The following is a 27,166-nucleotide window of genomic DNA, read 5'->3' as shown; positions in this document are numbered from 1 at the left end:
TATCTATCTATCTATCTATCTATCTATCATCTATCTATATCTATCTATCTATCTATCTATCTATCTATCTATCATCTATCTATATCTATCTATCTGTCTGTCTGTCTGTCTGTCTGTCTGTCTGTCTGTCTGTCTCATATCCTAACTGCAGTTTCCCCTTCCCCTCTGTTCTCTCTGTGCTGTAACTTCATGTCTGGATGTGATGCGGGTATAGCCTTGTCATACTGAACATAGGAATATGAGTAAGAAAATAAGGATTATATTGTACAAAGGTGTACTCTGAGAACAGTTGAACTGCTTTGCTGCCAAGGGAATGGGATGGAGTAATGGAGTCATGATGACATGATTGCTTTGCCTTTCAACCTGCTACTCTTGTGTATTAGAATCTGCACCACTATTTGCCCTTTCATGATATTTGCAGTATGTCTTAGAGATCAATTCATTTCAACTCATTATGGTTTTATAACAGATTAGCAGAACAGGATGGAACAACTTATCAGCTAGCTTATTAAAATATTATCTAGCATCTTTGACAGCAACAAGGCAGCTGCTGATCTGCCTTCTGATGTTACTGTCCGTCTGGTGTGTTTGGTTACGCTCAAAATGCCTAGATCTGCAACATTAGAAGAAAACCCACCACTACTGAACTTATGTGGTCTTGAATACCAGTGATTTTTAGAATGTTTTAAGTTGTTGTGTTCTTTGACTTATTAAAATTAATTATTGGGGCACAAATGAAATACAATCATTTTCTTACACCAAAAGGAAATAAGATATTTGTGGATTTCATGTTTGGATCAAAAATTACACATTTAATTACTATTTTATAAAACTCTTACCACCCTACCTCACACACACACACACACATGCAAATATATGCACATATCAATTCAACTGTCACATACTATATATTGCAAAATATTACTTATAAGAATCACGTTTGTGTTTTTAGCTCACAAAGATTGTGAACATATGGTTGATAAAATAAGGTCTTTGTATATATCTTGAATAATATTTTGTCAGAAGGCATTTTTTAATTAAAATGTGGTTTATTGTCTACTTTCTTCCATCAGATGTGGGATCTGTTGAGGGTCTTGCCTATCACAGAGCCTGGGACACTCTGTACTGGACCAGCTCCAGCACGTCATCCATCACCAGGCACACAGTAGACCAGACTCAGCCCGGAGCGATTGACAGGGAAGCAGTCATCACCATGTCAGAGGACGACCACCCTCATGTGCTAGCTTTAGATGAATGCCAAAAGTAAGAGGCTACATTATTATATCTGCATTATAGCAGGAGAGTAGACCACTATATACACTTTAAGAGAATTAAATTTAAAGATAAAGATTTCCTTCAAAGTTCCTTCTATAAGTGTTTCTTCTTTTTATGAGAACACTGTGTGCATAATTAAAATGTGTATTTCTTCAATGTTCTGTGTTATCGCTGGAAAAGGTCTGATAAAAATTACTGTAAGTAATGAAAGTGAAAATTCAGAAAATTCTATGGTGCATAGAGTGCATTGATTTATAAATGTATAAAGAATTTATCAATATTAATTAATTCCTAGAATATATTTTTTTATTACTTGAACCAATGATTTTTATAACTGGGGATCTGCCTAAAAGTAATCCAAAGAAAACAATCAACAATGAAATGATTGCTGTATATGCTTATCTTTTCAACTTCATCTGTTTGTTGATACACTGTCCAGACACTTGGTAGGTGATTTCGAGGTACTTCTAAGAGGAGAATATGTTAGAGATAATTTGAGAAAATAAAAATAAAACTACGTAGAAAACACGACAGTGTTGAGTAGTGTCATAAAGGACATCTTTACACAAAAAAGTGAAGGACAAAGCAGTTAGGCATAAACACACCTGTTGAATTTCACTTCATTATGGTATGGTAAAGATATGAAGGAGAAAGTCACATTTTGCCCCCAAATGAGCAATAAAAATGAAGCTAATGTATATTCATTCAATCTTTGTATTTGCCATTTTTAATTAGAATATAATTATGCCACTTGTTTTTCTTTTTCTTTTCCTCACTCTACCTCTTCTGGTATCCACTTCTTCCAACCCCCTCCTTGACTCTGGCATCATGTATCAAATTGAAAGTTTCTTTCTTGTATATGATGTAGACAGAAAAATCCAACCTACTGAGTCTGTTTTTATTAGTGTGTGTGTGTGTGTGTGTGTGTGTGTGTTGTGTGTAAGAGTGTGTGTGTATGATTTCAGAGCTGACCTCATAATTGCAGAGAGCTCATTCTTGGGAGAGACTAATTCTTCCTCTATCCAAACCTTAGTTGCTGGTATTTATTTTCCCTAGGGCAAGAACCCTGTGAGATTTTTCCTATTCTGTGATAGCATGCCTATTGACATTTTGTTCAGGTTTTGTTTACTCAGCCTTTTCTAAAGAGGCAGTCTTACAGACATAGAATTCCAGGTCTAATGACTCCTGTAATCCTTCCGTCCCTTCTTATGTGATGCTCCCTGAGGCACAGATGCTGTAGCTGTGCTGCAGATGTATTCACTGGGACTGAGTTTGCCACAATTCATTCATTTCTCATTGTATCCAGTTAAAATTTTCTGTGATGGCCTCTGTTTGCTATAGAGAGAATCTTTGATTACACACACACACACACACAAACACTTATCTATGGTTATAAGATTTAAAAAGTTGTTAAGGAATAATACCAATCTATCTAAGTGGTAGCAATACTTTTTGTTTTAAGGCACTGTCCTCAGTAGTCTCATGAAATTAGCCAGGTTTCTACAACCAGGCATACCTTTCGTCCTATTGAGTGGGTCTTCAGTCTCATTAGACAGTTGTTGGATGACAATCACACGTGTACCACTATTGCATCTTTATGGATATCTTGTTATGCAAGTGGCTTATAGTTTCCCAGATAGGCAGGACTGCTGATTGTTAATGTCCTTGGCAACGTGCACAGTTATTTCTGACTGTTCTTATGGAAGCCAGAAGAAGAGAAGGAAGTATTTCAATTAGATATAGTTTGAGAGCTCTGAATCCTATGCCCTAAGAGTGTAGGGGCTTCCCTAGTAGAGACTTTCCTTCAAATTCTGAGGGCACTCAAGAGTGAAAGCAAGAGCTTATATTGCTTTGTGAGTTATTTGGACTATCTTGACAAACTGAACAACCATCGAACAAGAGATTTCTCATGACGGGTATTGGAGGTTTTGTTAGGACACTTTCCAAATGGCAACATTCTGTATTCTTATTGGTAAATGTAAATTAATATGATTTATCAAATGATTTTCGTGTTGTTATTCCTTCTTCCTTTTTCTGTACTGACTTCCCTCCTGCCTCTGCGCTTATGGCTTACTTCCCTGTTCTTCATTTACCATTTGCAGTCACTTGTGTTCTGCTTCTCTCACAGAATCTCCCCTTTTGCCCATTGTTCCTTTCCACTTTCCTGGTTTCTGCTAATGACTTGGTACTGTATCCTCACTTGTGAGGATCTAGGATCCACAGATGAGAGAGAAGCTGTGAGAAGCTAATATTGTCTGGGTTGCTTTCAATTTAATATTTTCTAAGACCATCTATTTGCATTCAAATGTCATTTCACTTTTAGAGTTGAATAATATTCCGTAGTGTATATGCAACACATTTTAATTATCCATCCATCTGTTGAATGATATTAAGGTTGTTCCTATTCCTTAGCTACTGTGAATAGAACAACAATGTGCAAAGGTGAGCAAGTATCTGAGGGGTAGGAATTTCAATGCTTTGGGGATATGCCAAGGAGTGTTTTGAGAATTACCAGCAATGGATTCTAGAAGGATTCTACCAGTGTACATTAACACCAACAGTAAATGAGACTTCCCCTTCTCAGCCACCTCATCGCAATTGGTGTCAGTTATATTATGAGCCAACATGACTTGGGTGAGATGAAATCTCTGAGTTGCTTGAATTTGCATTTTCATAATTGATGAGTATGAAGAACGGTTTTTAATTATCAGCTCATTTTTCATATGGGTCATTTACTTCCTTGATGTTTCATTTTTTTTTTTTTGAGTTCAGTATCTATTCTGGGTATTAGTCCTCTGTCAAGGGTGTAGCTGTCAAAGATTCTCCCCCATTCTGAGGATTTCCTCTTCAATAAATTCATTGTTTCCTTAGCTGCATGAAGCTTTTTAGTTCTATCAGGTTCCATTTGTCAATTATTGCCTTTTGTTCCTGGGCAAATGCAGAACTTTTCAGGAAGTCTTTCCTGCACCTATGTCTTAAACAGAGTTGCCCGTACTTTCTTATAGCATTTTTAGGACTTCAGGTTTCAAATTGAAGTCTCTGATACACTTGAAGATAATTTTTGTGCAGCATGGTAAAAATGTTTATAGTTTCATGCTTTTGCATGTGTATATCCGATTTTCCCACTCAGTACTTTGTTGATGTTGATTTTTCTACTAAATGCTATTGTCCTCTTTGTCAAATATCAGATGGCTATAATTTTGAATATTCATGTCTGGTCTCCTGTTTTATTCGATTGATATATATGACTGTTTTTTCTAGTGCTGTATTGTTTATGTTACTGTGCCTCTGTAATACAGCTTGAAATCTGGAGTGCAATCCTTTGAGAATTATTTTTTGTTGTACAGAATTTCTCTGTCTATCTGTGGTATTTTTCAGTACTATATAAATTTTAGAACTTTTTTTCTATAGCTGTAAGAAATATTTTAGGGATTTTGGGTAGGACTGCATTAGATATGCAAACTGATTATATAGAAAGGCCATATTAATTCTGCCAATTCTTGAGCATTTGATGCCTTTATATTTTTTAGTGTTTTTCTCAAGCTCTTTTTTAAGATGTTTGATGTTTTACTTGAAGAGCTATATTATTTCATTGGCTAGGTTTATTCCACGGTAACTTGTCTTTGATGTTATTTCAAACGACAACGTGTCCATGATCTCTTTCTCAGTGTGTTTGTTGGTGGTGTGTAGAAAAAATATTGGTGTTTGGAAACTGATTCTGTACCCAGCCTCTTTGCTGAAATGTTTAAATGATCCTAGAAGGCTTCTGGTGGGTTTTTTCAAATCTCTTGTGTATAATAGAATAACACCTACAAATAGGGATAGCTCCCCCCCATTTATAGCCTTTTAATTTCTATCCCATCTTTGTTGAACAACCCCCAAAGCTCTTTTCTCAAGCATCTACAAAAATGAGTGCTGTGGCAAGATAAGCAGGGACCTCAGACTCTGAGTGGAAAAGGGCTACCAGACTTGGCTCACATTGAACTTTTTGTGAAAGTTCTTGGAACCTCATGAAGTTAGACTTAATTTCCTAATTGAGCCTCAAGTCATCATGAGCACAGTAATATTTGTTCTTCATTAGAGGGAAATGGTCATTTTTCACTTCATATTTTCAGTTGATGAGCACAGTAACATTTGTTCTTGAGTAAGAGTGAAAAATGGGTCAAAGGAATAAATGCGTTAATTAAAATAATCACAGGTCCATGACTCCTGCTATTACTTATAATAATTACCAATTGATGACTGCTTCATATTCGTACCATTAGTTATAAAATAGGTCAAATTCACTTTCAACTTGTATCTAGCAAACTAAATATTTGAATTATATACATTGAAGAGTTTGAACTAGAAGGTGATTTGTAATTAAAATTTAAAACATAATAAGTAAATCTAATCATCATCTACATATCTATATTAATGATACTTTCAAATTACTTTTGTTACTTGTTGACCAAAACATATTTTAAAAGAAAATCATAACTTATAATTACTAGCCTGAATATTCAAGTCTAGACTTGACTCAGAAAGTAATAATTTGTATAATTTGGGATTGCTCTAGACTGAATTGCTCATCCTCTGTTTTCTTAACTGTGAAATGAGAGAAGAAATGGAAAATAGCTTCAAACTTTGAATATTAACAATCTAGAAAAGTATTGTAGAAGAATTGTGAACTTAATATCATATATTAAGTGTTTAAATATTAAATGATTCAATAAACCAAATTTTCACTTAAAATATTTCTAGGGCTGCCAGTAATTTTTGGTGGATTTGCTCTTTCACAAAACACAACATGTCTCCATTCCATAGGATTGCAGGGAAAGAACTTTTATGTTTTACAAAGACTAGAGATACATGTGAGAGTTTTTTTTTTTTAATCAGAAACTAAAAACGTTTATTTTTTTTAATTTGGATATGGTACAGAAATTGATTTCACAAAATTCTCAACAACTTACTTAGCAATGTTGATGGTCATACCCTAAATTTGCTTTAAGTGTTTGTGTATTGAAGTGTATGAGCAGTCTGTTTGGAAAGATAAAATATTATTTTGGCAGATTTTCTTGATTCCAGTTAGCTAAGCAGATTCTCAGAGTGTCCATACTTCTAGACTCTTCTCCTTTCTTTGACTTTGTGTTCTCCACTTCCAACCTAAGCAGATAGTGCAGAGGAAGACGTGTGAAAAGCTGTTTCATGAAAATAGGACTTACAGGCTCTGTCCCCTCCTGCTGAGCTCAAAGGACTTCCATGTAATCCCAGGACTTCCTCAGAGCACAATAATACAGACATTAATCTAACACTTGTATGCAGTAGATATTGTGGTAACGGATTTGAAACACCCCAGAATGTCCCACCAATTGTAGAGTAATTGTATATAATTTATTGTATATATAATTATATAAACAGATTAAAAACTATAGAAATAAAGAAGTTTGATCATTTTATATCTAAAAAAATAAACAACAAGAAATGCAGAATTTCCAAAGTAATTTTGCAAGGGCAAAAGATGTCTGATTTTTATCAGTTCTAGCTATCATATATATTATATATATTATAACCAAAAAATAATTGCCTATAGTGATCATGATGGATTTGCTGAAATGTGAAATGATTGTTAAAATTCAGCTGAAGAAAAAAGAGTTCATAGACATTTTAAGATTACTGCTTTGTCCTTGATTAGTTGCACAATTAATTAATTTCTCCTCTTTGTACATTAAACCGATTCCATACATATGAAGATGCACACAGGGCAGTTGTATTTGCCTGAGTCTTTTGGGTATCCTTAAGAGAACCCTAAAATCTGTTTCTGAAAACAAGATCCACTTCCTACTACTTAGCCTTCCATGGGGTCATGGACTTAGAGGAAAATATTAAACAACTGCACATTCTTGTATCTCTACAAATGTTTTTATTTTTAATAACAAGTTTTTTTTCAATTTTTCTTACAATTTTTACTTTAATCAGTTTAATGTTTTGGACCAATTGGAATGAACAGCATCCCAGCATCATGAGAGCCACACTGACTGGGAAGAACCCGCATGTGATCGTCAGCACAGACATCCTCACTCCAAATGGACTCACCATTGATCACCGAGCAGAAAAGCTGTATTTCTCAGACGGCAGCTTAGGGAAAATTGAGCGATGTGAATACGATGGATCCCAAAGACATGTAAGTGAATCCAGTGCTTCTGTATTACTGCTTTATATAATAACTTAAATACTTCATACTTTTGTGCCTATCAAGGAATTTCAAAAGAACTAATTGTATAAACTTATTTGATTGAATAATCTGTTCAGTACACAGACAGTCTATGGGTAGTTTGAAAACCTTCCTGAGGTGCATTTAATGCCCTAAAGAAAATTTTTGTGACTTTTATTCTGAGGAGACAAATATTAGGTTTGTTCCCAGTTTTAATTTGAGCTGAACTTGAATGGTTTACACACTCTTCGTTGTTGTTTATAATGTTTTAATATGTGAAACTATATTAATTTCCCTGAATAGAGGAAAGTTATAAAAGAGTCATTGGGTGGAACACAGGTACTTTGGAAACTCTGAAAACAAACACACAGGATTACATTCATAGACAAGTTATCATACTCAATGAGGTCTTGGTGTCCTTTACTGACATACAAAGTCTTAGTGGAATACTCATTATGCTTCTCTTGACTAACCCTCGAAATAGGTACATAATCATATGCCAATGTATTTCTCATCTCCTCAAGAAGCAGTGTCTGTAGTAGGAGCTGTGGGCCTCTTCCCACAGCCCGACTCCCAGCGCCTGGCTAGCTTATGCCCCAAAATAATGACACACAAATTGTATTCATTTAAGCACTGCTTGGCCCATTAGCTCTAGCTTCTTACTGGCTAATTCTTACATCTTGATTACTTATTTCTATTAATGTGTGTAGCACCCCAAGGTGCGCTTACCGGGAAAATTCTAGCCTACGTCCATCCTGGGTCAGAGCTTCATCACGTCTGCCCCGGCAGGATGGCCCAGAAAGCTGGCATTTTACAACGGCGCAGCTTTTTTCCTGCTACGGCTGATCAGCACTGGAGATGGTGAAAATTCACTATGTGAAGAACTACTCCCGACTGGCCAGGCACCTGCGACAGTCTTGTCCCACACACCATCCCAGTGTTTGTCAGAAGTCCAAAATCCCCAGTTCTCAGTCTTCTTATCCCTTGAGAAAGGTCTGAGAGAGGTGAAAAATACCTTGTTGAGGGTCATACCATAATGTTGGAAACTTCACAGACTAAATGACCTGTGTGTTGACTATAGACCCTTATAATGCCAAAGCAGGCAGAAAATAAACCAACAAAAAGGTAGATGGGCCCAGTTTATGTAAAGCTTTATTAATGGAAAAAGGTGAACCAACTGACCAAAATTTAATTCTGAATTTATAGGGATAAGGACAATAATATGATGCTTTTGTTTGTTTGATTGTCTTTGGTTTTGTTTTTTGAAATAGAGCCTAGCTATGGGACTCGGGTTAGCACAGAACACTTGCGTTCAAACAAGCCTTCATGTTTAAGTCTTCCAGTAAGTAAGGACAACAACCATGCACCAATGTGTACAATGAAGCATGTATGGGATTCGTGTGAATATATATGGAGTACACTGTGTGAGTTACTTGAAAAAGAAGGAAATGCCATGACTCAAGTTTTGGTGCCTCATTTTTTCCAGTGGTGGCTTAAATGGCAGGGAGAGTTGAGAGCTGATTGCTTAAATGCCATTGAAATGATGGGCTCAGTCTTGATTAGATTTAGTTTGTGTTAAAGTCAGTAACCTTGATCAAAGAATCATACACCTAAATTATTAATCTACTTTTTAAATTTAATGGTCATGAGACTTAGGCAAATTGTTTAGCTTTTATAGACTGAAGTTTTCATGTGCAAATTTTCAACCTACCATAGTGTGAAGAGAAAGTAGAATACAGCATAGAAGTTCTGAATGGAGATATTAGTTAATACTTTGGAAAACACAAAATAAGTTCATGTACTCAGTGCGGTTTTATTTTCTTTTTATTTCCTAATACAGGAAATGCTTTGTAGCTCCTCATAAAACTCTTAACTCATCCCAGTTTATATTTCTATCTATTGATTTTGTTCTCCCATTCTTGCTTATGATAAAGATAACTAACATAGTGACATAGGAAGGAGATGTTGTTAGTAAAATATAAAGTGTATGTTTTGTTATATTAAAAAACATACCCAGCTGTGACTGTAACTTTGAACTTCTTGTTGATGTCCAAAACAAGATTATTTCTGGCTAGGACAACATATTGGAAAAAAGTTTCTAAGTCTATTTTATTCTTTTGCCTTAGGGTTTGCATATTTTAAAATATTCAAATTAGCTATTCATTAATGAAAACCACACAAATTATGGGCACAGTGTGCACCTGTGTTCACCTAAAACGATCAGTGTATAACGTACCAAACATAGACTTTTTCTTCGTTGGAAAGAAATTAAAAAACCCTCTACTTCAATTACTTTAAATATAAATATGATATTGTTGATGATAATCATTTCTTTAGAATGGAAGGATGCTTACCTCCTACTACCTAATTTTGTATCATTGACCGACTTTTCCCCAAGCACCTAACTTCCTCTGTCTCTGTTTTTCTGTAAGATCAGCTGTCTTAGATTCCTCGAAGGATTATGATAATTTGATAGTTTTCTTTTGTTTCTGGTTTATATCACTTAACATAATGCTTTCCCAATATATTTTTCTTGCTCCATAATGTGATAGGATTTTATCACTTTTATGGGTGAATAACATTTTAGGGAGATATAATTCCTAGATTTTCTTTGACCATTCATCAGTTGAGACCCTTAGGTACATAAGTTGATTCCCTCTCTTAACTAGAGAATCACACTGGTCATGGAGGACACATACATAAGAATTTCATTCTTATTGAGTATGTGATTAGTACTGAAATTTCTAGGTAATTTGTTGCTTCATTTTGGACTAATTTTGGAACTTCTATACACAAACAAACACACACATGCAAAAATACACTGTTTTTGAAACTAGACAATTGAATTAGAGTGATATGACAACTCATTGTCATTTTGATTTGTATTTTCTAGATGATTAGCAATGTGCCATATTTCTTTGTATACCTCTTGGGAAGTATGCTGAGAAACATCTGTTCAACTCTTTTGTTCATTTTTAATTAGAATAGGTATTAACTATGAAGTTGGGATCCTTATAAATTCTGAATATGAACTCTGACAGAAATATAGGATACATATACCTCCTACCATTCTCTAGGTCAAACCTGTTAGTTGATTCCTTATCATGTTAAAGGTTTTAATTTACAGTAATATCATTTGTCTCCTTTTGTTGGAGTTCTTTTAAAAATACATGCCTTTAAAAATGTAAGAAAACATTCTTTATGTGTTTTAGTTTAGTAGTTTAATTTCATTTTGAGTTAATTTTGAAAAATCAAAATTATGAAAAAGAAGATGTGAGAGAATATGTGGGGTAATATCCCAGTTTTCCTGGGCAATGACCTCATTTTTTTCAAACTGAGTATTTTCCAGAGAGGGTAATCAAAGTTCTAAGTAAGGCCTTGGAAGTATGAAGTATATAAGATTCACCAAGTCCCTAGAGCTTAACCATGAAGTACTTTCAGTCCACAGGATAATGGGATGAGTCAGGTTATCTCTCTCAAATAGAGTAAGGTTATAGAAGGTACCAGAAGGAAAAGAAGGATGACAGCACATAAAGGTGAGTAAGAGAGCACTCATTACCTGTGGAAGAGGGAAAGGAAGAGGTTTCTGAGAAAGAAATGGAAGGGATTTTTCCAATTGACCCCTGGAATTTTCATTGGCATGAGTGTGGGGTAGATAAATCTAGGTTTCAGTAATGAGTAGAAGGTGAAATAAGAAGAGTTTAGCCATGAAGAAAGAAAGGGAGGTTTCCTAAAGGAGCGTTATAGGCTAAGGTATTGAAGAAGTGGGATATACAAAGAGACGCTGGGTAAGAGGATTCCTATAAAAGAAGCTGCATAGATCCAATAAAGTAATCATTATGGAGCTATGCCATGGACGTGAGCTGGGATGTTATTGGAAATATGCCTGTTGATCGGACAGGTAAAGAAAAGCAACGTCCTGTATTTCAGAATTTTAGGATTAGAAAGAGGCTTTCAGAATGTAGAAAAGGAGGCAGCAACTCCCAAGATCAGTAATGGGTTAAGGACCATGAAGGGTCTATTGTCTATTGATCAGAGTAGGGTAGTAAGTGGAGAAAAGGGGAAAAAACAGAGTATCCAAGGGCATATCATGGTACTTTAGCAGTGGCTGGTAGTGGTGGGAGGCATATAGAGGCAGGTTTCAAAGATTTGCAAATGAAGTCCAGACACTTATTTACTTCAGGGAAGTTTAGTAAATCAGAGTAGCTTCAGGTGGTCATGCTTACGCATGGGGGGTTTGGATTTGTGAGACTGGAGGGATTAGAAGAGGAAGGGCCACCAGAAGTGTTTTAGAGTTGAGGTCTACATCCTTTGAGCTTACAGAGTTGTAGCCTGCAAGAGTTGTCTCTTATTTATGCTGTTGTGATTACATCAATGAGGTTCATATCAATTTTGCTTGTAAGGCTGGGGAAGGATCCTAAATGCAAATACAGTTGCCCACGTGCATATGTAAAGATACTGCAGGATATTGTTGAGGTATAAGGAGGTCATTGATTTAGAGTGTGGCTGGTTTATGCAAAGCGGAAGGGAGCATTAGGAAAGGAAGGTGAGGTATTTGGTAAAGGGTGTATAATAATAAATGGTTCTATCATATAAACTCAGAGGGCAAAGGTTAATAAATTTTCTTGGGAAGTCATAAACAAAGGATAGCATTAGGTAGAAGAACTGCCATGGAAGTTTGGATCTCAGCACTGATTAATAAGTTGAAAGAAACATTTGTAAGTTCTGCCTTTCTTGCGAACTATAGGTGATAGAGAAGAAACATTTACCTCTCAAAATAACTAGATGCTGAGCTTCCTTGGAAATGAAAAGAGGTTTCTGTCAGATTGTAGAGGAGAAATCAAGCAAAAGCAAGGAATGATTACAGATAGAAGCTACAAATGACATCTCCTCTTCAACATGGTGGGGAAGCTTTTTAGTCCACCTGATCCAAAGGTAGACTAGAACATGAGAACATAGCACTGTTGCTGAGAGTATGACATACAGATGAAGCTGGTGTATAAATGCTGTCCTAGGAGATGTCCTCAGCGATCGGTATGGGGAAGGAAAATAGTCTGAAAGCCCTTTAGAGAGAGGCTTGAGAGCAAACAATATTGTGGGGTGATGGTGTGGGAAGTCTGCGACAAGATGGTGGAGTAGAATTGTGTCTTCAATAAAATGATCAGGTTTGATGGAGTCTGTTGGAAGCAGAGATTGAGTATGTTAGAATATTAGCCTGAAACTTGATCATTCACAGAGAGGTAACTTCATGGGTCTTCAAAAAAGAAGCCTAAATGTACCTCTAAATCTGACTATTAGACTATTAAGCTACCCTCTGATGTTTTTCCATAAAACATGCAGATAAGAGCTAGGGCTATGTTCAAATAGACATGGAAAAACAAGGCAGATAGGACGGGTATCAAAGCCCTAAAACAGGAGCAGCAAGGTCTGCCTTAAACGTCGACAATGCAGGTTGGATACTTTAGGAGAGGCTCAGAGATTCTAAATAGTTTGGTAAAGATATTTAGCTAAAGTAAATCAACGTCACAAAATAAAATAAACAGCATTCTTTGTTGTATAATGTTGACTCTAGACTTTTTCATTGTACAACAAATGCCTTTGTGTATATATTTGTTTCTGATTTTTGTGTTTGTTTTTCTGAAACTCCTCTGTGTGTGAATTCCTTTGTGTGTGTGTGGGTCTATCTGTTTGTTCTTTTAGTTCGACTTATTTGCTTCTATTTGTTTTGTCTTATACCAAATGGTTTGTTTTAATTTCATCCAATTTTATTGAATTATTATCCCCAAGAAGTCTGTTTGTTTTATAATGAGAGATATGGATCCCGATGGAAGAGACGATAAGGAGGAACTGTGAGTATTTGGGAGAGGAGAAACCACAATTGAATATATTGTATGGTAAAGGAATTATTTTCAATAAACAAAAGGATTAGCTAAGATTCCAAGGAAATAAAAAAGTTAGACTGTGGCCAAGTTAAGTTAATTGAATAGAGGCTATCTGAATCTTACAGGAGGATACCTGGTATCCTCATTGAGCCAAGATATTAATGAGGACCTAGGTATGCTTTGGAGATATGTCCCAAGATGTCCCACTGAGAAGGAGGCCATCTCTATGTAAGCAGCATGTCCTTGGAGAATTTTTAAGGTAAAATATACACATGAGCTTGGTCAAGGAGATAAGGGCCATCGTGAAATACTTAGGGAAGTATTGTCCAGAAGAGCAGTGAGATCATTTAGGTATCAGGGCTTGTCCAGGTAAATGCAAATGGCAAGAAAATCAATGGGAAAAGGGAAATAATAAAGAAAGTACCTTTGTATCAAGGACTGAGAAGAGATAGAAGGATGAATGTTGGATAAAAAGGTATATGTGGACATGCAGGTCAATTAATAAGACAAAACTTGGATTAAGTGGTAGAATACTTATCTACTTTTGGATAGCAAGAGTGAGTGGTGTAGAGAGAGTAGATCATAAAATTCATAAAATTAGTACTTTGATTAGTCAGATAATGATAGATTTCAGTTCCTCAATTTTTTAGGGTGAGTAGATAATTGTTCCTGATACACAAAGGCTAAAGATCCATATAAATTGTTTAGTATAAGAGTATATTGTGGAATAATAGTAAGGAGGATGTGTATTTGACACAAGAATAAACAGATGGTAGTGGTAAACAGAGTTCCCAGAAGGGAGGAGTATTGGTTAAAAAATAGTACAAATTAGTTTGCCTCTTTAAGATTTTGTGACAGACAGATAAAGAACAGATGCAGGGAACTTTCTAGAATACATGTCCTAGGAGAGAGATCAGATAACTGAGAATAACCAAGAAGGAATTAGGAAAGGAATATGCAAATAGATTGCACAGTGGTGGGTCAGGCTGGTTTAGGGAGAAGTACATTCTACTTCATATCAGAGAGAGCAAGAACTCTTGTTTGGGTACAGTAAATTCTGATATAACTGAATAAGACATTCCAATATCCTAGACGCATCAGGCTTATCAGTAACTGATATCTTTGACCTATGTTTTAGTTTGCTTTCTGTTGCTGTGATAAATACCATGACCCAAAGCAATTAGGGGGAGCAAAAGGTTATTTCAGCTTCCACTTCCTGATACATCACCAAGGGAAGGGCAGGAAGGATCTAAAGCAGAAGCAGAGGCACCAGCCAAGGAAAATATCTAAATGTGCTGAGCAACCATAGGGGATAGCCTATTACTGACTTGCTCTCTATGGCTCATGATCAGTCATCTTTCTTATCCAATTCAGGACCATCTGCTTAGGAGTAAAATCACCCAAAGGAGAATGGGCCCTCCTATCAATTAGCAATAAAAAATTTCCTCATAGACATTGCCCACCTGCCAATCAGGTAGAAGCAATTATCAGGTGAGATTCACTCTTCCGAAGTGTGTCAAGATGTCAACCATGATTAGCCATTATACTTTGTGTTCAGTCAGATGGATGGAGGTGTGAGCAGAGACTTCTCCTTCTTTGTTTGTTTTAGGTAGTAGATGTCGATCCCAATGAACTCAGGAAGCCTGAGGAGTATGACATAAGGCTGTTGTCAGCACTTGATATCTAACCCAATCCTGTTTCCTTTGCCCTATTATTAAAAACCTTGAAGGATGGTTTTTTATTTCCACTTTGAGGAGTTTGTGAGGGCTGTTCTGTGATCCTTAAAGCTTTTATCTAATACTGGCTGCTGACTGAAATGATATGAAAGTGGATATCTAATCTTTTCATCACTTTCTTGAATTATATTTAGCCTTGGTTCTTGATAAGCAGAATAATAAAGGTAAACCTATCAGAATTACACCCGACTTTTCAATGGAAACCATGAAAGCCAGAAGGTTGTGGACAGATGTGCTGCAGACACAAAGAGACCATGGATACAAACCCAGACTACTATACTCAGCAAAGCTTTCAATTACTATCAATGGAGAAAACAAGATAGTCCATGACAAAAACCAGATTTAAACAATATGTATCCACAAAATAGTCCTACAGAAAATACTAGAAGGAAAACCCCAACCCAGAGAAGCTAACTGCACCCACAAAAGCATAAGCAACAGATAACCTCTCACCAGAAAAACACAAAGAAGGGAAACACACAACCACTACCATTGAAAAATAATAGAAATTAACAACCACTGGTCATTAATGTCTCTTAACATCAATTGATTCAATTACTTTATAAAAGAACTATTTTTTAAAAAGAGGTCAAGACCACCTACTACTATCCATATGGACTGGGTTTTCCCACATCAATAATTAGTCAAAAAGATGCCCCACAACATGTGTAAGACCAGTACAATCAAGGCCTTTTCTCAATGGAGGCTCCATTTTCCCAAATGATCCTAGTTTGTATCAAGTTAACAAAAACCTAAGCAGCGCAGCTTGGGACTTCTATAGAACCAATTAGGTTAAGACCCCTATCTGTACATGAACAATATCTGGATGTGCTGAGCAGATATCTGGAGATGCTCCCTGTCCTTAGCTAGAAAGAGCAGAGTGACATAGATATCATGATAAATTAAATTAAAGGACTGGATAAGATACTGAATTTCTTTGTGATATATTTTGGAATCTAAATGCTTTTCTATTATAGATGGACTGGTGAGAGGAAAAGAAACAGGGATGTGCGCTGGGACCCCAGAAACTGCAACTTCGCAGAATGGAAGAATGGAGTAGGGCTTGATAAGAGGAGCAGTCAAATGACAGCGACTGTGTAGTGGTGACAGAAAGGATAGGTAAAGGTTTGTCATGGAGGAAGCAGGTGGGTTAAAAGTTGGAGTCTTGTCTGAGGAGGGCAGTATCCTCAGATCAGGCCTGGGAGAGTGGGCAAGCAGAGTGGTCGCAGCAAAAGAAGGTTCCTTCCTGGGCAAAGAGGGCAGGAGAGGGAGTTCACTGGTAGAGATGAAGTCTAAGGGCAGAAGAAAAATCAGGTGTGGGGTCAGATTTTAGAGGAGGGAAAAGTTACTAGAGATTCCTCTTTGCAAACGGCATGGAGGGCAGACATGTGGAGAAAGGTTCCAGCAATTCTAAAAAACAAGTTATGTTAGCTGTTGTTTCACTACTTGTGATATTATCACTATTTGTCCAATTGGAGGGGCTTTCCAAAATATCAAAACCCTGGGTGACAAAAGGACAGTTATAAAGATTTTTATGAAAGAATTAAAGTATCACTAAATACCAAGTGAGATATAAAGTGCAATTAAACATATAAAGTAAAAAAAAAAATGTTGAGCTCATGCAATACAAAAGGAAAGGTGGGGAAACATCATCTACACTAGCAGAAATCCTTTTTGGGTACTTTTGTAATTCCTTCTCTTGATGAAACATCAGAGCACTTGTGAACTGACACTGTCAGATTTCCCAGGCTCAAGGATGTTAGAAAGGACCTCTAATGTTCCAACCTACTTTCCAGTTAGACAGTACTAAAGTGTGAAGGGACTGTTGGGAATTTAGGTGTTATCTCATTGCAAGCAGATTAGACAGATATGTTTGATGAGATAGCCTTAATGAGAGTATTGCATATTTAGTGTGCCTGAAATACAAAAATGTAGGGAAAAGGTTTTAGGATCAACTGAATTTTTCTGACAACTTAAGTTGCCAAATACCTCTGTTCTCTCTGCCGAATGCCTGGAGTGCAATTTCTTTTGAATACCTGTGAGATTCAAATTGGGTTGAGTCTATTTGTCAAAGAGTGTTGCGTCTTAAAGCCTTTCACACAATCATGTACATGGTGAATCTTTAGACTGTTATAGAGAGCAGTTTTGTTCTGATCAAAATCATGTTATCATTGTATAGAGTTGGCTGAAATGTTTATAGAAATTTTAATTATATATAATATATACATATATCTATCTATATATACTGTTTGAGTATCTTAACAAAATAATATCAAAAGCCTATTAATAATCCACATTCTTTCAAATAGTGTTTAAAATATTGATGTTTTTCTATTTTGTTATTTGAAGATTAACAAGTCTTTATTAACATAAATAATTTTTTATGTTATCTCAGTTACAATTTTAGACTACTTTTGGTCTCAGGCTATAGTTAAACCACATCCACAAGTTTAAACAAGGCTTGTATTAATAAAAATCTCATAATTAGCTGTGCTTTTCTAATTTTATCACAACAGTAAGGCAGGTAGTAGTGTATTCAAATATTTAGAAAGGAAGGTGCTCATGACACATGGCAGAATTCTCTTGGGGACAGAACATTCTTGGATAATCTACTTATTAAGGCAAAAGGAAAAGATGACAATAATTTTATTCTCCATCTTTATTTCTGTTCTATACCTGTCAGTGTTGTTGCTACAGTTGCTGAAACAATAAGTAATGCTGTCAGAGACTGAGACAGCATGATTATAGCCTTTCATTCTGCTGGCACCCGGCTCATGTTAATCATTTCTTGGAAGGTATCTGTTACCTCAGTGATATAAAGACTTGCAAAGACGTGTTGATGCGCCTAGAAATTGCAATTGCAGATGTTTCTTATGTCTGACATTCTTTGAGAGTCGTTGCCTAAATTTGTTTTCAGAGCATATTTCCAAGTAGAAATGCTAAATCTTGAAATATCTTTGTAACATGAAAGAAATGTTCTAGTTTGGTTTCTGTTGTGGTAAAAGTGCTGACTAAAACCAATTTAAGGAGAGAAAATATTTATTTTGTTTACATGTCCCAATTACAGTTTATTTCCAAGGAAAACTCAGTGGGAACCTGGAGTAAGGAACTGAAGCAGAGAACACGGAGGAACATTACTTGTGACTTGCTCCTCATGACTCATTCAGTTTGCTTTCTTATACAGCCCAGGGCATCTACCCAAGGGTGTCACAATCCACAGTGGCCTGAGCCATCCCACAACCACTGTTCATCAAGAAAATGCCTCATCCTCACCCTCCTCCAAAACTTGCCTACATATCAACCTGATAGAAACATTTTCTCTATTAAGGTTCCCTCTTCACACTTAAGTATAGTTTTCTTTTTAAGTTGACAAAGGAAAAAGACCAAGTAACATATAAGGCAGACCAATAAGAAATACATATGATTTCACAATGGAGATTCCAAATTCCAGAGGGATTTGGACAGATTGCTGCAGACTCTAAGAGACAACAGATGTTCACCCAGTCTATTATACCCAATAAAACTTTCAAATACCATAAATGGAGAAAATAAGATATTACATGATAAACTCAAATTTAAACAATATATATCTCCAAATCCAGTACTATAAAACAGTGCTAGAAGGGAAGTCTAAACCAAGTAGGTCAACTACACACATGAAAATACAGGGAATAAAAAACCTCCCCGCTACTGAAATAATAGGAATTATCAATCGTTGCTCAATGATGTCTCTCAGGTATCAATGACCTCAACTCTTCAATAAAAAGACACAGATTAACAGAATGGGTATGAAACTAGAACCCTTCCTTTTACTACATATAAGAAACATACATTTCCAGGTGATGGTATTGTACACCTTTAATCCAAGCACTCAGGGTACATAGTAAGAAAGATGTCTGAGTTCAAGGCCAACCTACCCTACAGAGTGAGTTCTAGGATGGTCAGCGTTATTACACAGAGCAGTTTCTGGATGCTCAGATCAAACAAAAACAAGTTGTTTACAAAAAGATCAGTTCAGGTGGTCCACAGTCCCCAAGAGGTTACCTCACTCAGGATTTTTTTTCTAGTTCTATCTATTTGCATACAAGTTTTAAGATGTCATTTTTTACTAGTAAAAAATTGTGTAGATGTACCACATTTTCTTTTTTTAAATTATTATTTATTTATTAAAGATTTTTGTCTCTTCCCCACCACCGCCTCCCATTTCCCTCCCCCTCCCCCAAACAAGTCCCCCTCCTTCGTCAGCTGGCCTGGGTCTGAAAAAGCCTGGGATAAAACTGGACTCACTGAACATAGTGGACAATGAGGACTACTGAGAACTCAAGAACAATGGCAATGGGTTTTTGATCCTACTGCACGCACTGGCTTTGTGGGATCCTAGGCAGTTTGGATGCTTACCTTACTAAACCTTGATGGAGGTGGGTGGTCCTTGGACTTCCCACAGGGCAGGGAACCACATTTTCTTTATCCATTCTTCAATTGAAGGTCATCTAGGTTGTTTCCAAGTTCTGGATATTACAAATAATGCTGCTATGAACATAGTAGAACAAATGTTCTTGTAGTATGATTGAACATCCTTTTGGGTATATGCCCAAGAGTGGTATTGCTGTGTCCTGAGGTAGGTTAAATATCAGTTTTCTGAGAAACCGCCATACTGATTTCTAGAATGGTCGCACATATTTGCATTCTCACCAGCAATGGAGGAGTATTCTCCTTACATCTTCTTCAGCATAAGCTGTTGAAATAGGAGCGGCGGGGCTGCGTCCCCAGCACCCCGCTGCACTCATGGCTAGCTTTATACCCTGAAATAATTACACAGACACTGTATTCTTTTAAGCACTGCCTGGCCCATTTCTATCTAGAATCTTTTAGGCTAACTCTCGCACCTTGACTAGCCCATCTCTAATAATCTGCTGTAGCCCACAAGGTGGCTTACCAGGGAGATTCTAGCCTACGTCCATCCTGGATCGGAGCTTCATCGCGTGTGCCTCAGAGAGCAGAGCTCTTGCCTCTGCCCACAAGAGTGGAGCATCGTGTCTCTCTGAGGCATCTGCTCCGGAGAGGAGAGCTGTCGAGTCTGACCTCACTTCCTCTTCCTCCCAGCATTCTGTTCTGTTTACTCCTTCCATCTATGTTTTAACCTATCAGGGCAAGCAGCTTCTTTATTTAATTAACCAATGACCTTCCTCCATCAATAAGCTATCTTTGGTAATTTGATCTTAGCCATTCTGACTGGTGTAAGATGGTATCTCACAATTATTTGATTTGCATTTCCCTGATGACTAAGGATGTTGAACACTTTTTTGTTGTCGTTTTTCAAGAAAGGATTTCTCTGTAGCTTTGGGGCCTGTCCTAAAACTAGTTCTTGTAGACCAGGCTGGCCTTGAATTCATGGAGATCTGCCTGCCTTTGCCTTCCCCCAAGTACTGGGATTAAAGGCACGTGCCACCACTGCCCAGCAAGGATGTTGAATACTTCTTTAAGTGTCTTTTGGAAATTTGAGATTCTTGTGTTGACGATTCTCTGTTTAGATCTGTACCCCATTTTTTAATTGGATTATTTAGAAATTTGATGTCTAATATCAGGAGTTCCTTATATATTTTAAAGATCAGTCCTGTCTGGATGTGAGGTTGGTAAAGATCTTTAAACATTCAGTAGTCTGCCTTTTTGCCTTATTGACTATGTTGTTTGTTTTACAGAAACTTTTGTTTCTGGGGGTCCCATTTATTTATTGTTATTCTCAGTTGTCTGGACTACTTCCTACTTTCTCTTCTGTCAGGTTCAGTGTGGTTGGATTTATATTGGGGTCTTTAATCCATTTGGACTTGAGTTTTGTTCATGGGGATAGATGGATCAATTTTTCACTATTTTACATGTTGACATCCATTATGCCAGCACCATTTGTTGATGATGCTTTCTCTTTTCCATTGTATAATTTTAGTTTCTTTGTCAAAAATCAGGTGTTAATAGGTGTGTACATTAGTATGTGGGTCTTCAATTCAATAACATTGGTCAATCTGTTATTATGTCAACATCAAACTGTTCATTACTGTAGCTCTATAATAGAGTTTGATATCAGGGATGGAGATGCCTCCATAAGTTGCTTTGTTGTACAGAATTGTTTCGGCTATCCTGGTTTTGTTTGTTTGTTTTTGTTTTGTTTTGTTTTGTATAAAGTTGCATATGGATTTTTCAAGGTCTGTGAGGAATTGTGTTGGGATTTTGATGGGAATTACATTGAATGTATAGATTGCTTTTGGTGGAATTGCCATTTTATTATGTTGATCCTACCTATCCAATAGCAAGGGAGATCTTTCCATTTTTCTGGTATCTTTTTCAGTTTCTTTCTTCAATGACTTAAAGTTCTTCTTGAATAGGTCTTCCATTTCTTTGGTTAATGTCACCCCAAGATATTTTATGTTATTTGTGGCTATTGTGAAGGGTGTTGTTTCTCTGATTTCTTTCTCCATGTTTTTATCACTTGTATATAGATGGACTACTGATTATTTTTGAGTTGATCTCAAATCCTGCCACATTACTGAACATATTTTTCAGCTGTCAGAGTTCCCTGGTAGACTTTTAGGGTCACTTATGTATGCTACCATATCATCTGCAGATAGCAAAAGTTTGACTTCTTCCTTTCCAATTTGTATGCCCCCCGATCTCCTTTTGCTGTCCTATTATTCTAGCCAGAATTTCAAGTACTATGTTGAATAGACATGGCGAGAGTGGACAGCCTTCTCTTGTTTTTGATTTTAGTGGAATCACTTTGAGTTTCTCTCCAATTAATTTGATGTTGTCTGTTGGCTTGCTGTGTATTGCTTTAATCATGTTTAGACATGTACCTTGTATCCCTGATCTATCTGAGACCTTTATCATGAAGGGGTGTTGGATTTTGTCATATGATTTTTCAGCATCTAATGAGATGATCATATGTTTTATTTTTCTCTCAGTTTATTTATATGGCAGATTACATTGATAGATTTTTGTATGTTGAACCATCCCTGCATCTCTTGATGAAGCCAACTTGATCATGGTGGATGAATTTTTGATGTAAGAACTATGAATCTTAATAACAAAAAAAGCACAGATTCTCTGAGCTTAGTGGCACATGCCTGTAATCCAAGTCTTTAGTGTCTGTCCAATTGTTACTAAGTTACATTTTCAGTCATAGGTAACAATTCTAAAGGTTGTTCCAAGTACTTCATTACATACATACATGAATACAAGTGGAAAACTGCAACAATGGCAAAAACCTCCCAGTGCTGGCAACAGAAATACACTTATAGATTCAAGCAGCTGAGAAATCCTGCTTGGAGGAAATGATAGAGATTAGCATAATTGTGATGTGTCTTGACATAAATTTTTTCCAAGCAGGATTTCCTCAACTTCTTAACAGAACTCTTCACTTTTTTGGTATAATTGTGACTAGATCTATTTCTTTTTGTGACTGAAGGGAGTTGTGCTTTGCTGGGTTGTCTACTTCTTTTGTTTTTTTTATTAGTTGCAAGTAGGGATTTTTGTTTTTGTTATTGTTGTTGTTTTTGCTTTTATTTCTTGGATTGGACATCTTGGCATTTCTATGATGCCAAATAAATACTTTCCAGATCTGAGGCGAAAAGAAAAGTCAATAAATCACCATTATGTTACTTCTTGCTCCAAAGAAGTATATTTGGCAGTAAATCTGAAATTATAAACTAAGTAAAAACTCACAAATAGTGTTAGATGGATGCTTCAACTCCTGAGTCTGTCTCTAAACTTCCATATGATTTTAGAATGATAATTTAATAATTGGAAAATATAAAGTTTTTAATCTAGACTTAATAACATATTAAAGTCTGAGCTTTTGCTTTTACAAATGAGTTATGTTTAAGTTAGGTAGTTTAGATTCTTGACACTATAAATGAGATGATACTATACCTTAGTTAATTTATAAGAAATTAGCTTTGGCAAAAAATTAAAACCACACTTCTTTTCAGGAAGAAGTGGGATGAGAAGAAATTAATTAGCACCAATTGGATATAGAGGCATGGTGGTAAAACAGTGTCCCACAGCATCATCTTTACTATATTTAGAACATTTAACTTCTCTGCATTAATGACTTTTCTTTAAAAGGACTTACATTATGGTATGAATTTTCACTAGGCAAGCATGTAAGTTGTATCAACATGAATTCCAGTTATAATAAAGTATAAGTTGCTTCCTTCCTTTGAAAATAGGATTGCTAGCACATAAAGAAACTTAAGGGGTGGGGAGATAGCTCTGTCAGTGGGGTGCTTGCCACAAAAACATGAGGTCTAAGTTCATTCTTCAGTGCTCACTTACAAGCTGGGCAAAGTTAGGCATGCCTGTGGTCCTAGAACTGGGAGGTAGGCGACAGAAGTATCCATGGGGTTTGTTAGAAAGACAGTTCATTCAAATTGATGATTTCATGGTTCAATAAGAAGTTCTATGTCAACATATAAGGTGGAGAAACAATTGAGTAACTATATATTGACCTGTGAGTTCTGCATATATGTGCACTGGTGCAAACACACACACACACACACACACACACACACACACACTTATACATAAAAATAAATAAAAAGATGATGTATTTCTCATCTCTCTATCTTTATAATTAAATATTCCAAGTGTCACAAATTGCTGTACTCAGAAAATATTTGCTGAATCAATGACTAAATGAAGAAAGAAACAAAAATAACATTGTACAAAAATGTTCCCCTGAATTAAATGTAAAAGTTCCTGTGAATCAAATGTAAAAGTAAGTAGCTTTTCAAAATAAGACCAAAATCGGAGCTCAGCAAAATGGCCTCAGCTACCCTGGGTAATTTCCTGTAGTCTATGCCACTGGCATTCCTATTCGGTAAGACTGGGACGATAGTGCAGTAGGGTTAATGGTGTCTATTTTTAACACAATCCCTTTGATTCAAATCCACATACATTTCAGTAATGGTTCAGCTTGGTTAGTCTTGCAAATTAAAGCATTACTGAAGCTGGGCTCACCTAAAAGAGATGTGTTCCCAGACAAGAATAACGGCCAATGGTCAGGATCATGAGTGTATTCATCTAGAAAATAACTGGTGTCTCTTCAGCATGAGATACTGATGCTCATGTATTGATTCCATATTTCTTAGAAGCTTTAAGATTTTTTTTTGGCAATACATGGAATTTTTAAAGGAAGTGCAGACATGGGACACTCATGCTCCAGGCCTCACTGCAGAAATTTATATACAAAAAAACAGAGATAGCTGCACATACATATCTGAGAACATGTCTGCAGCCTGCTATGCATATGCAATAAACTGGAAATAGGGCAAGCATATAACATGCATAGAATATTTACTTTGTTGAAAGAAATGAGCCAATATGAAGTCAAGAAAAGACTGAAAAATTTCATATCTGAATTAGCCTAATGAATTTTTCAGTAGTATGAGTTGCCAAGTTTTTCCAAATTAGCATCTTGCTTTGTTATGTTTATATTTGAGAAAACCATCATAAATCTATTTAAGCTGCAAGCAATATCTTTATTTGGTCATGAAGGCATTAAGAGATCTAACAAGCTGATTAAATTTAGCAAACTATTATTATTTAAATAACTGATGATAAAATATTTTCTGTACTATGATCTCATATAAATAATGCCAGTATGAGCTCACAATGAGTATCTTGGAAGCCAAGAAGTTAAGTGTATGTTGATAAGTTACAAAAATTTCAATTTTGTAGAAAGAAATAAAACTTTTGGCACTGAAATAAATAGTTTCTGTTGTACCAATATTTAAAACAAAATTCTTTATTTGTATATGGTGCTTTGAGGATTTTAAAAGCAAAGGAAAAACAAAAATATATTAACAGAAAAATAGTTATGAAATTTCAATAAACAATATAGTTGGGCATGGAGAGAGAGGCTGTATTCTCAGCATTGGGAAGGCAGGGGAAAGGGGAAAGAAGATAGGAAATTCAGGGTTATGTAGATTGGTAAGTCTACATAAGCAAGTTCAAGGCCAGAAAATAGTACATGGGAAGCACAAAAAATAAAACGGAAATTATAATGTAAACTGAAAAAAAACAGTTCAATATATAATATATAACTTAGAGAGAGGTAAACTAAATGGTTACACTCTCATTAAAAGAGGAGCTGTTCAAAATAAGTGGACTCCAGAGGTTATATTTTTACCCTGTCCAAACAGTACTGTGACCTCTGTTGTAACAAGAGCAAATCATCAGTAGCTTATCCTCTTGAGATAGTAGCTGCTTCATAATGAACTCTGGGTTTGACTCCAAGCATGAACCATAGTGAGTGAATACTATAAACTTCCCTTCCATTTTGAGAAGAAGCATCAAATGTTTATTCCAAGAATTGAATGATTATGCTGAGCTTAAGATGTAAAGATGGTCAAACCACACCACTTGATTCTATGGGAAATTTGGGAAGGCTCTTCAACTTGCCAGTAGAGAGATCTCCATGGTTGCTGAAAAGCGAGGCATTAAAGAGCTAGTGGAACAGAAGAGAACTGATGTCTCCTGAGTTTTATTTAGTGTTGTTTTGTTCTTTAATGCTCCTATAACAAATTATCTGGTGCTAGATAATTTACCAAAAATATAATTTTATACCTTAAATTTTGAAGACTAGGAAGTCTAGGATGTAGGAATATAGGTTCGGTGTCTGATGGAAGATGCTTTGTTGCTACGTCATGTAGGAGGAAGATGAGCAAGACACTAAGTACTCTCAATCTATTCTCTCTTGAGGGAAGAGAGCTTATCCTGTTCCAGTTCAGGCCCTCAGCCCCTCTGTGAGGACTCTACCTTCATGACTTAAATACCTGTTGAAAGGCTTTAATAAGTATCCTGGTGGTTAATGAGAGACAAACGGATTTGTTGGGAAACCTCAGATCATAATATAAAACTGTTTGTGTAAAATAAAATTTAAAAAGATGCACTTGCCTTAATTGTCAACAATATGGTCAAGAAAACTTGATTTATTAATATGAAGTATATATTAACATATATAGGAAGTTAACACCTCCTTGCAGAGTTTTTTGCAATGATGGTTTGGGAGACTCATAAAGAATAATTGATCCTACATTTTTGGGTGAAGAAAGGATCTCATGTTTAGAGTCTTCCGGTTAATTTTATGCACAATCAACAATGGGATTCATCATTGTAGTCTATTTTCAACATAGAAGCAACTTTACTCAGGGTATAAATGAGTTAAATAAGAAGACTATTTTTAAGAGTTATACTTCAGAAGACTTAAACCAGGTACATTAATAAAGTTATGTCCAATGCCAGCATCCTCTCTCAGCTGTGTCAGAGCACTTGGGAGAGTTTGTAGGAGAATCCATATAGCGCACTGTATGTTTATTGTGTCTCAGCCATTCTTTTGAAGATATTTGACTCATCTCAGTGCTAGAAGATGCAGAGAAATGGCATGAATCTATTAATATAGCATAGAAACCGTCTTTCCATAATTCTACTTCAATCCTCTGTTTGACACAAGGACAAACTTTACCTATATTGCTTATGTGTTTTAACAGCTTTGTATCAAGTATAAAGGTTGGAATAATTACTTTGAGGCAGGAGTGGCCCTGATCATCACCCCACGCTACTTTCCTGGAGTCTCAGGAGGCTAAGTTTTGTTCTACAGAGAAAAAAAAATCCCATACCAATCCCGGAGCTTTCTCCACGATTAGGCCACAAAATCCTATCAATCCCAGGCCAACATGGATATTCCCCCGCTCCACAAAAAATACATATAAAACTTGCTTCCTGTTGAGTTCTTGGTTGCTTTCTCCTAAATCGAGGCAACTGTCCTCTTGTGTCTTTCCTAATAAATCTCTTGTGTGAGGTTTGGTGTGCAGTGTAACTTTGTGATATTTTGTACCTTCTGACTACCAGAATATATTTCTCTTCAGAGCTGTAGTACTTGCACTGGGGAAATCTTTTCACTTAGAGTCACAACACTTGCATTGGTGATATCTTCCCCTTCAGAGCTGTAACAGAGGTGGTTGAGAGATAGAGGGAGAAAGAGAGAGAGAGAGAGAGAGAGAGAGAGAGAGAGAGAGAGAGAGAGAGGA

General features: G+C 36.2%; 1 protein-coding gene across 1 annotated transcript in view; it reads left to right on the top strand.

Annotated features, from left to right (window-relative positions):
- Window positions 1-27,166, top strand: part of Lrp1b (LDL receptor related protein 1B) — a 1,800,012-nt gene that overhangs the window by 1,469,176 nt on the left and 303,670 nt on the right. Inside the window, exons 42-43 of the mRNA XM_026778709.1 lie at window positions 1,074-1,263; window positions 7,234-7,438. Of these exons, the coding sequence (XP_026634510.1) occupies window positions 1,074-1,263; window positions 7,234-7,438 (395 nt within the window). The remainder of the gene's footprint in view (window positions 1-1,073; window positions 1,264-7,233; window positions 7,439-27,166) is intronic.

This window comes from Microtus ochrogaster, chromosome 4, assembly GCF_000317375.1.
Source record: "Microtus ochrogaster isolate Prairie Vole_2 chromosome 4, MicOch1.0, whole genome shotgun sequence".
Taxonomy (NCBI): Eukaryota; Metazoa; Chordata; class Mammalia; order Rodentia; family Cricetidae; genus Microtus; species Microtus ochrogaster.
This window is presented reverse-complemented; position numbering and strand designations above follow the sequence as displayed.